Source organism: Poecilia reticulata, linkage group LG4, assembly GCF_000633615.1.
Source record: "Poecilia reticulata strain Guanapo linkage group LG4, Guppy_female_1.0+MT, whole genome shotgun sequence".
Classification (NCBI taxonomy): domain Eukaryota; kingdom Metazoa; phylum Chordata; class Actinopteri; order Cyprinodontiformes; family Poeciliidae; genus Poecilia; species Poecilia reticulata.
The window spans coordinates 7141726-7153342 of NC_024334.1; the positions used below are offsets into that span (position 1 = coordinate 7141726).

Here is an 11617-nt window from a genome sequence, read left to right on the forward strand (position 1 = left end):
AGAAATTGAACAGCTATAAAGCCAGTCGGTGACAGATGGATGACAACWTGAATGCTTTCAGAGTATAAATTAATCTGCTAAACTGGCTGATGTAAACACTCAGGTTTTATATCTCTACTGCATAAAGTTAAAATCATGATTGACTCATGAAGAGATGGAAACGTATTTCAGTTTAAATCGGTCAGGTCTTTGGTATTAGCTTGGTTATTGTTACTCTGAGGTAAATTTGAATCAAATCATGAATGCAGATAAGACTCATAACACTCTTACTCTAAATAATGAAGAGGGTATTTACATTAGAATCCAGAAACTCTTTTTTTTTTTTTTTTTACATGAATGTCCTGTTTATTAGAATTTAGGCTTTGCTGATGAGAATGAATAATTGCGGTGCCCTTGTTAGGAGAAGCCAGCAGACAGCCATGATCGAAGATGATCTTATTGGCTGGCTTGTGGAYGAGCTGCAGGACTCGGACTGCCTCAGTGACTACACCCTGGAGTATTCTGCAGCTCTKCTTATGAACTTGTGTCTGCGAACCAAAGGTAAGAGAATGAAGAACATRATGTGGATAAAGATACTTATTGCAATTCAGATGTTACAAAACTAAACCTAGGTTCATTAAGAGAACACTAGAGTAAATATCTGGAGCGTCTAAACATTACGTTGCTTCAGCACTTCTGCATTATGTAGTGTTAGCTTGCTGTTTGTAGTTGTACTGTAGGAATCAACCCCTGGTTTTAGTCTTGCTGGTACAGTTTAGATGTTAATATTAAAATAACCTCAAACAGTAACTTAAATACRCAAACAGTAAAAGTGACTTGATGTTAAAGGCGTGTGACCCGTATACGGAGGCCTTTGCCCTCGACATGGCYGTCACAGGTTCGAATCATGTTCCACTGACCTTTGCCACATGTTTTCCCCCCTCTCCCACAACCTGCCTTCCTGCTTGACCACTGTCAAATGGAGGTCACTTTAGCCAAAAAAAATAAAAGAAATAGCAAACAGAGTTGACCACCTTTAAAGTATCGGAGGAATATACTTACCAAAAGGTTTAGTATCTCTGCATCCTACATTTAGAAATASCAAAGTAATTAATCTTGATGGAACTGGATGGAATGGAGTCATTGTTTGACACAGACAAAAAAAACTGCTGTGATGTAGCGTTCAACAGAATCTGAGTGTCTGTTTTGAATAACTGTCCATTTGTAGGAAAAAGGAAGTGCGCGGAGAGCGCCAAGCATGTGCTCAAAGTTCTGACTGACCTCCTCGGACATGAGAACCATGAGGTAATTTACACATCTGTCACCACATGAACAATAATAAACTCACGGACCACTTTTATAAATAACACACACAAGTTATTTTCTGCTGCGATATAAATGAATAAAGTAATYCTTGCCACTGTAGATTAGCTATCAGGCCTAAATAACCTAAGTCTAATGAAGTCATGATGTTAATGTTTCCTGTTTCCCTCTCATTGCATATTTTACTCCACACAAAATGCTTAACCCATATTTAAATTAGATCCCAAATCAAATTTTCTGAATATCTCTAAGACAGAGTTTGTGTTTGTTKGTGTCGGTGTGCCTTCCTCAGATTCGGCCATATGTGAATGGAGCTCTGTACAGTATCCTGTGTATTCCCTCCGTGCGACAGGAAGCCAAAGAGATGGTGAGATAGCAGAAATACCATCGTCTGTTTGGAGAAAAGACTTTGCACGGCCATTTTCCTTCCTAATGTCAGCACATAGACCTTGTGTTTTTGAAAGTATGGAGATGAAAATAGATTTACAATGTAAATTATGGTGCCCTGATTCATTTTTGAAAAAGTACACTTATTATACAGCTAAGAAATGCTGCAAATGTAACAACATCACCACTTATTAGTTCGTACTCACTCTCTTTGAGTGCTCGCATAACCTTTAGCGTTACCTGTGTGTTCACCTTTGAATCTGTCTCTATGCTTTATGTTTAGAGTGTAGAGGAGATTCTTCGTTGTTACAACAGAGAGGAAAACCCGGACCTCAACAGACAGATTGAGTTCATCATTAAGCAGCTCAACTCAGGTTAGTTAACTCAAATAAATGTTTACTTTAGATCCGATGGGCAATTCTACACAAAGTCAACCATTTATGATCAGTGTGGATGGGGCTTTTCCTTCTGTGAAAACCATCTCTCAATATTGAGACATAGTTTGCAAAATGTAACTGTTTTTTTTTTTCTTGTTTGTTTATTTGTTACTCTTCAGTATTTTAGCAGTCGAGGATTTCTTTAAGTCCTTGTGTTATTTTTAACCCAGGTGATGAAGAGGGACCAGAGTCAGATGATGAGGAAGAAGAGGATGACAATGATGTAAGGCATTTAGATGTATTCATATTTTTACACTTATGTAGCAAAATGAAATTCTTATTGAGAGTGAAGAAGTTTGTTTTCCCACCAAGACCTGGTTAAGAAGACAGAATACCAAAAAAACCCACTACATTATATGCCTCTCTTCTGATTGTACATAAATCTGAAACCTTATGAAAGAAAGAGCAAACACAAGCCTTATCTCATAAATACATATTTATATATCAGTAACATTTGGTTCTATATTAAGGTGGCAGGAGATGTGTGAAAGAATGAATGTTTTGATAAAGTTGTTCTTCGGGATGGCAGTAAACAGATCTTGTTGCTGTGGATACATTTTTACAGGAGGATTTAATGGAAATAGAACTTGATAAAGAGGAAATTCTTCAACCCCAGCAAAGGGAGCTGTCTGGGGAGACCCTGCTCACCACTGAGTATCTTGGGGTAGGAAAATRGTGCTCCATAATTTTAAGTTAATTATGCTATTTTCTTTCTCTTTTTTTTTTTAACTCGTCTTTGCCTTTACCTGATGAACAGCGTTTACTGTTGGACTGTTGTACTGCTGGTGTTCAAGGTGCACCACCTGCTTTAACTTAAAGTTGAAAATATTTTTGGTTGCAGTGAGACAGATTTTTACATCAGTGTCTCAAAGTACATGTGCAATGACGCTAAAGTTGGGTTTCCACTTCAAAAAGTGGCAGCTATAACTTTTTGGGGGGCAGATTGCATTAACTTCAGTTATTAAACACCTCTATAATTCATGTTTCTTGGAAATGTGAAATGAATCTTGTTTCAGACTGTAGCAGTTGCAAATACATCAGAAGACTGGAGAACATCAACTTCTAACCCTGATCTGAACTCCAGTTGATTCAGTATACAAATTTAAGTAAATGTCTTCATGTGGTAACTTTACATAGTAACGCTCCTGCAAGCATTACCGTGGGCCAGGCATCACTGTGTGTCAGCAGCAGACATTATGACATGAATGTTTACATACAGTCACGGTGGCACTTAGGGTTCTGAATAACTAAAGGTTCAGTGCAGAACAATGTCTTCGTCCTCTAATTAATAAAGATATATAACTGTGGTAAAATGTTTAGCATGTGGCTCTTATGTCGTAGATCATGACAAACATGATGAAAGTAAAGAGGAAGTCAACACCTTTGGCATGCCCAAACGTTGATGAGCCCTTACAACGGCCAGTCACCCCGAGTTCTCATCGAAATGCAGGGTAAGTTCAGTTCATTTATCATAAAGCATATTTTTATGGTGTCAGATCTTTTTTTGATTCAAAGTCTTTGTTTAAAAGACACCAGTATGTTTTATGTGATTTCAGATTTTATTAAAGTTACCTGACTTCTGGGGTCTTTCTCTTCTGAGGGTCGATTAGTTCACACCAGCACAGTCATTTTGTTATGAAATGAGTGAGCCATTTTTGTCATTCTTTTGTTATGCTACACTGGTAATAAAGCTTCTACTGGCTAAGAAACTGGTATAGTGGGTCAAATTAAATATGTTTTCTAAAGCCTGAATTGCATTGTCATGGAAAAACATCAGTAGCCTGGCATTCAAACCAGGCAGTACTGACAAAAGACACCAGCATCGTGAAACATGGTAAAAAGGGTGTTGCTCTATTTATTCCACCATTATACATTGAATACATTTAGAGATCATTTTGCAATTTAAAAATAAAAGAAATAACCAACGTTGAGGTTAAAATAAGTTGTACACTTTGTCAGTATACATGTTGACATATTTTTACACTATCTGGAATATGTAATGTTGTATGTGATTGTATTATTTTTAGTGAAAATCGTCCCAGCAGTCAGTGTGGTGAGGGCAGAAACAGGGAATATCCCCTAAACAGACAGAGGAGTGAGGAAGGGAGTCTGATCCCCTCCCCATATAACTCTCGACCTCCGACACGTTCTGGCAGCCCACCCAGCACTGCCGACTCCCTTCATCACAGCATAGGTTTGTAATCTTTTTTTTTCTTTTTCCATATTTGATTCACTAATTATTCCATAACTATAAAAGTATTCCAGCTCCAGGGAATAGCAAAATAATCCATCCTTGCTTGTACATTTTGTGGCATGTGTTCATCGCATGTTTTTAGTTTTATCTTTCTGTATTTTGAGGAAAGATCTAATTTCCCTTCTATCGTATTAGATTTATTTGAAGTGATGCCCGATGTCTTTGGGGAAAATGAGGCACTTCCAGACAAGGAAGTTGCAGCAAATTCCTCGAAACTACTTCTTCAGGGATACGTTTATCGGCAACACAAGCGCCAAAGGCTTTATGAACTTCTTTTTCTTTCAGGAAGATAGAATAACTGCCAAGCATCAGATTTGTCTCCGTTTGGGAAAATTCAGTGCTAGACTGTCTTTTTTGTTTGTTTGTTTGTTTATACCAGTGGTCTCAAACTCCAGTCCTCGAGGGCTGATCGCCTGCAAGTTTTAGATGTCTCTCTGCTACAGCACACCTGGCTCCAATATGACTCATTAGCAGAGCACTGTACGCTAGTGAGGCAGTTTTAAAGTGTCACTTGGCAAGGGACACATCTGAAAGTTGCAGCCTTCGAGGACTGCAGTTTGAGACCACTGGTTTAAACCAAAACTTTGTCTCAAAATGAAAAAGACAGATGCTTGTTCAAATTCCAGTAATGGCTTTATTGATCTCTTACTTTGTCTTGTGTCACAACGTTCAGACTCAGAATTCGGTCGGTTCTACCAGGACTCAGAGTTAGACCGGACATATGAAGATCAAACCAGAAAAGGACAGTCCCAGGAGGGACACAATGGGCACTCCGTCAGGTAAATCATACCCAAAGTTTATTCACCTGCAGGCTTAGGCCTCTTCCTTTGGTCCATTATGACTAACATTGCATCACTTCTGTTTTATATCATTGCTAGCCTACAGTAAGTCTGTCAATAAGCTCACTAGAAGTTACAAACAATTACAGCACTCTGCACATTCATTGACATTCCTGATAAAAATGTGTAAGAAAACAAAAAAGTCTGTATGAGAAGAATGCGGGTGATTTTTGGAGAGGCGGAGGACTGGTGTTGCTCATACGAATGCAGTACTAGTAACCAAAATACCAACCACTGTGTGCACACTAAGCCAGGCTTCCACAGGTATTTTTTTTTAGCCAGTTCAAAAGATTTAATATCAAGAGCATTAAAATGTTGAGATGACAAATGTATCACACACATGTACCACTGCTACTGAATTTACTCAGTTCATTGCCAAAAACAAAATATTACTTATTCTGAGGCTAATCTATCCAAGTGAGTGACAGACGAAGATTCACTCACTTTGCCAAACATGGAGTGGCTCCAACTGCCTCCTACCAAACCGACTTTCTGATTAATTCAACTAATAATTATTTGATCTCTTTGGATTTTAGCTTTCATTCCTAGATGGTGAGGTGATTTTTTTTTTATGTGGAAAAAAAAAAAAAAGACAAAAAATGAGACTGTGATGTCCTAGCAAAAGTATCATATCTTGTCCTGATGCAGTAGGACCTCGTGAATTGTGAGCCCTTCATCTGCATAAACACACTGCACAAAATGAGTTCATATCGGTAGAGACACACATATTACGGTCACGACGAGATGCGACGCTTCACAAACAGTGATTCCCTTCCACACATTTAGACCCACAAAACGGCAAACAATAGAATAAAACCTCCAACATCAGAATCTTTCACACTAGATACATTTTTATTGCTTTTCACGGTGAGATTCCATTTCTGAAATAAAAGATAACTGTGCCCTTAAGGCTTCTTTCAGATCTTTACCAGAAGTGCAAATAAAATTGAAGGTTTCTGAGTCGATGGATTTCATCCCTGCGTTTTCCATTTGGARCTGATGTAAAGCAAACCTAGCAGAGCAGACGTCTACAGGGCTCCCTGTATGCCGTGACATGTGTTTCTAAAGGTGTGCGTCTGCAGACGGGCTTGGCAGCAGGGCCAGACACCGATGGGTGAGTCAGCACTGCCAAGCCGGTGTGTGAGACTGCGACATGCGTTTAAACAAGCTGCAGCCACAAAGGGACCCATTCAGTCCAGCCTCCCATGCTTCTTCCCTCCTCTAAATCCCAGAGGAACTTGACTCCCAAATACCGCCAAGAGTAATGAGTCCCAGGAAGCCCCTGTTCTCCCATCCCCCAGGAACGTAAAACACCTCCACAATACAGCCTGGCTAAGGTTAAACAGAACAGCCTAATTTCATTAGTCTGGATGACAAGTCGTTAATGCTGAGATGAAACAGGCATTCATGTTGGGGAGAATGGAGCCTTAGCAACACAGCAATTTGGCAAGTGCCAGATAAGCAGGTGCCTTTTTTTTTTTTTTTTATGTTGTTTTCGCATCAATAAGCACATTTGGCTCTTTCATGTTAAAATAGTCCTTTAGATGCATTGACGTGCATTAGGTGACACTTTGTGAAAACACTGTTTCCATTTCTTCCTCCAGCGGTCGACTTTATTGGCCACTTTTAAGGTCAGAAGGCTAGAAAATCAATGCTACATCTGCCCCTATTCCACGTCGCTGCTGTGCAGATGGCAAGTATCGCACCTCCACCTATGTTCAGAGATACRATCATGTCACACAATAGGCAGCTGTGGCAGATCATATCAGGGTGGYTGGCGACAGCGTKATTATCGAGGGCAGAAACGAGCATGAAATCCATCTATTCGACATGGTATAGGATTTCTGCACAGGATGTTAGCCATTTGTCTGCAGCCYGATAAAGTGGGAGAGCGCTGTGTAACTGGATGCAGAGGAGTTGTTTGTTCATTCTGATAACATTTCATTTCATTCCCACTCAATGCTCATTCAATGGGTATCAGGAAGGATTCTTTACACCTGTTCGATTTCGCACAGGATTTTCACCTGCCTAAAGATGATTTGTGGCGCATCTTCGAGATAAARCCAGATTTGACACTAGAAGTGGATGAGTGGTGCCTCRGCATCAGGARATGTGGCAGTTTTKKTTTTTTTTACTCATATATGTTGCTACACAACTTGGCAGCAAAATAAATATCCATGAAACTAAAAAACACCCATTACAGTGCATTGTAGATTTTTTTTTTAATCCTCCTGCAATGTATTTTCTTTTTAAGAATAAGTGTTTTCAACGTCCATCTCAAAACACGATTAAAAATTGGGTTTCTGACATGCCAAACTCATCTATAATGAAGATGTACTGTATGTTTGTTTTTATTTACACCTGTTCCTTTATGTTTGTTTTATTGTGACATAAATACCTGGGGGRAAAAAAACTTTTAAACTGAGTCTACTGAAGTCCAGTTCAAGCAATAATCAGTCATGTTACTTGGATGAAAGCAGCAGATGCAGCTAAACATACCAGAACTAAATCCTGTTTTTCATTGGAAAAATATTCTACAGCATCCTGTATCCTGAGTATCATTACACTAAATATAGATTCTCAAGTYTCACCAGGCATCAGTGGAGTATCACCAGAAACTGAGGCTATTGACTGAAATTGATATTTTTAAATATTAAGGTAAAGAACTTGTCCAAAGTTGATATGTTATACAGTCCTGATTTCTTTTCTTTGTGTCCCCCCATATGAGCTTAAATTTGACTCTGGCTTAATCTTATGATGCATGAAATCCTCATCGAGGATGAAAGTTCATCTCTGAACCAAAAGAAAATAGTTGTTCTGGATATTCTTTTGAGGTTGTATGCCTGAAAACAAAGTATATCAAGTTTTGTTCTTGAGTTATTTAGTAAATAATTTTTGTCCAAAGTTTGGACAAAAATTCAACATTGAAAATATTTAAGATATTTGGATTTGTTTATTGCATTGGTACACAGACATTTTGAATTGATTGTTTTGCAGTACTGCGAAAAGTATTTACATCTAATTAATTCCTTAAAAATATGACATTTGTTTTCCACTTAAATGTTTTTACTCGTGAAGCTAAATGTAAACATCAGTAGGTTTGCACCGATTGCAGTTTTGGTCTTGATCACTGGTCTTTAATAGCCTCACCTATTTCATCCTATCAGCAATGTTCTATTTCTACTAAACCCATTGCTACTCGATTCTGTAGATCTATTAGTAATAATGGGTTTGCTTGGCCAGTGAAACAGTAAAATTCACAGATTTATGATTTACCAAAAAGGAAAAAAATACTTTTTTCATATCAGATCAGGTTGGTTTAAACAGCTTTTCTCATTTATTCACGTTGTTTTTGCCTAATCTTTTTTATTTCTTTCCTAGATTGTCTGAAACGTTTAAGTGTGTCAAAAAAGCAAAACATTTGAAAAGAGGATGGAGTTTTTAAGAGCTTTGTGAAAACCATAATCACACATCTGCTCAGTCAGATCATTTACAGGACAATTGTGTTGATAAAGGATCTGTCTGTCTTGCATTATATCTCACATTCTGTATACGAAACGAAGGAAGAATGCATTGGTGACCAAAGCAACTCAAACTACATTGCACTTGTCATGTGACCTCCATGTCAGCATTATCCAGCTAATAACTTAGCCCCTCTTTTAAATTATTTTGAAAATAATAGATTCAAAAACTTTAATGGTAAGTTATTATGTGCTCGTCCTGAGTACATTTAAAATGGCCAAAGTGGTTCATGCCCAAAGTCATTTATTTGTCAGAAATCTTTTACTTGTGGATCTGGTTCCATAATCACTGACCGTATTGGTTGGGTTTTTTTTTTTTTCATTTCTGGACAATTTTTTAATGACCACAAAACTCTGAAAGTCTTTTTGTTCTCTGACCATCAGTGACAGCTACATCCTTGGGTTTGTGAGCTCCTCCAAGATTCCCCGGACACCTGATCCCCCCATTAGCCAGAACAGTGATCACCGGAGTCGTGAAGTTGCTCTGGCACCCCGGTTCTCCCAGTCGGAGCCACAGCAGGGCAGCCGGCCTGCCAGCTCCACAGGAGGAGGAGGGAGTGGAGGTAAGCRTAAGATGTGGGGGACAATCAACACCGGACACAGTGTTAATTAGCCATGTGTTTTCATGCCTACCCCAGTTAATGACTTGTTCTAATCTGCCAGCAAGTTTGGGAGAAATCAAGCCATGATTGGAGGTTCAGTGCCTTTAAAAAAAAAATCAAGCCAGTAATAGATTATATTTAACAGACATAGGCAAGCTTCCTATTCTCGAATATGAGTCTCTTGCTCATTTTGTAGCAAGTATTTTGAACTTTGTCTTYGGAAAATATGTTGGCGTACTCAAACTCTTTTCATACAACTCTAGAAATGATTGYTGTGGCAAACTAAGTTCAGCCAATATTAACAAGCAGTTCATTTCTTTGACAAATCTTGTCCTTATAAAACCAAAACAAAAATACAGTGGTCAAGATTGTTCAAATATACAGATTAGAGTTCTCTGTTTAATGCACAGTAGTTTTGAAAATGTTTTGACATTACAAAGTTTTATTTAAAACTCTTGCCCAAAAGATTTTTGCATACAAACATGATGCATAGTGGACSTGCGAAATGCCCGTTCAGCTCTGACATTCGGTGAGAATCAAACAGTAAATGGCCAGCTCTGCCTGGTAACTGCGCTGTAAAAGCRTGGCTTCAGTTGTGGTCTTATGTTCTTTTACACCCCAGTGTTTGAACTTCCTGGCACAGTCTCATTCTGACAGTCTTTCCTCTCTTAGCCCCCTACTTCCCGCCTCACACCGCACACTTTCGTTTCTTTCACTGCTCTTCACAAGTGACTTTTACCGTAACCACCTGCTCCGGCTCTCATCTGAATACTATTCATCCAACGCAACAAAAGTAGTAATTACTGTAAAATTGCCGAGTCATGCCCCAGTTTCCCTGTTTTCTCGGTTTTCTTTGTCATGCATGTCTTCGGTTACAGTTTTTACTCTGTAACAAAATCCTGGATTTCATTGTTTGACAGCTTATATGGAGTCTTTTGTTAAACATGTTCAGTGTTTGGCTGTGTCAAGACTAAACAGTCAGGTTACAGAAAATAGCAGTTTAGCAGGACAAGTTTTCTCATAATAATCAGACTTAAGCAAATCATAACTAGTGTAAAGTTTTGTTGTGAATGATAACAATAACTTTAGCATTATTATTGTTATTATAATATTAATAAAAATGCTAAAAGACTAGACTTCTAATAATCGTCATTTTATGTATGACATGGTCCTAATGATCATCTATAGGGGGATTTCTTTCTTTAGTTTAATTTAGACCAAAATATTATGTCTGTTATTCATTTTCATCTATTTATCAGTTGTTGTTGTTTTTTAATTGATGGTTTCTATAGGGCTAATAATTTTTTAGTTGCTCCAGACGTTTTTTTTTTTTTAAGTTTTATCAAAACAATACAGTGACTGTCTATCGTTGTCTTTTTTGTTTTTTTCTTACATAAGCAAATAGGAAAGTCAAACTGGGTTAAGTTTATATTAAACGAGCAAAGTCAATACTCTGCCCAGCCCAATCAGCTTTATTAGCTTTTCATGTCGTATCTCACATAAAGAACTTGAGTCACAGCAGAGAGGATCTGGTGCTCTTAAGCCGTGGCGATAGCATCTTTCCCTGCTTCCATGCATCTTAACTGCATTTCATAAACGATTACCTCGGGCTCTTCCGCCGGCTGAAGCTTGTAATAGCACCTAATGGTCACTCAAAGCCACCACATCCTCCTGTGTGAGTGTGTTGCACTTTTGAGGTCTGGCAAGTGTCTGACATCTTATTGCCTCAAGAGGAAATTGCTTACTGTAATCATTGCAGACACACAGGGCATTGGCAAAAAAAAAAAAAAAACCCTAAAGTTTTGTCCAGTTTTGCTGCGAAACCTCTGGAGCTCTCATGTTCAGCAAACCTGTTCATATTAATTCACTTAAATGTCCCCTCTTTGTTTTGCTCAACTCACTGCAGGGATGGAACACCAAACCAAACATGGTGGCAAGGTTTTCTGCTAACCCACCTTTTGTATGCACATTAGCTATGACTGACTGATTCACTCGCTGATTGYCCAAAGGAGAAATAGAGGAAGTGTTTGAGTTACCGAGCGGGCCCGACACTCAGGCAGCGCAAACAAGAGATCATTATTCAAGTTAATACAGGTTGGCAACGCCGGCTGAAAATGGTGACAGGTTCCCCTCCAGTTGCTATGCAAACAGATAAGGCAGAGGAAGTACATGAGTATTTGTAARAACTGTTCATTCCTGTTTTCAGAGAAAACTACCATGTTCCCTCTCTTGCTCAGACGTGTTCTATTTATTCCCATAACGAGGCATATAGAAT

The 11617-nt window shown here is 38.5% G+C and overlaps 1 protein-coding gene across 2 annotated transcripts in view; it reads left to right on the forward strand.

Moving 5' to 3' along the window:
* The window catches only part of armc9 (armadillo repeat containing 9), a 33583-nt gene that overhangs the window by 10913 nt on the left and 11053 nt on the right, over nt 1–11617 (forward strand). For both annotated transcript variants that reach the window (XM_008406811.2, XM_008406812.2), the window contains 10 exons: nt 401–540; nt 1208–1284; nt 1595–1669; nt 1973–2063; nt 2297–2349; nt 2692–2790; nt 3468–3577; nt 4154–4320; nt 5054–5159; nt 9125–9303. In XM_008406811.2, coding sequence (XP_008405033.1) covers nt 401–540; nt 1208–1284; nt 1595–1669; nt 1973–2063; nt 2297–2349; nt 2692–2790; nt 3468–3577; nt 4154–4320; nt 5054–5159; nt 9125–9303 — 1097 coding nt within the window. The remainder of the gene's footprint in view (nt 1–400; nt 541–1207; nt 1285–1594; nt 1670–1972; nt 2064–2296; nt 2350–2691; nt 2791–3467; nt 3578–4153; nt 4321–5053; nt 5160–9124; nt 9304–11617) is intronic.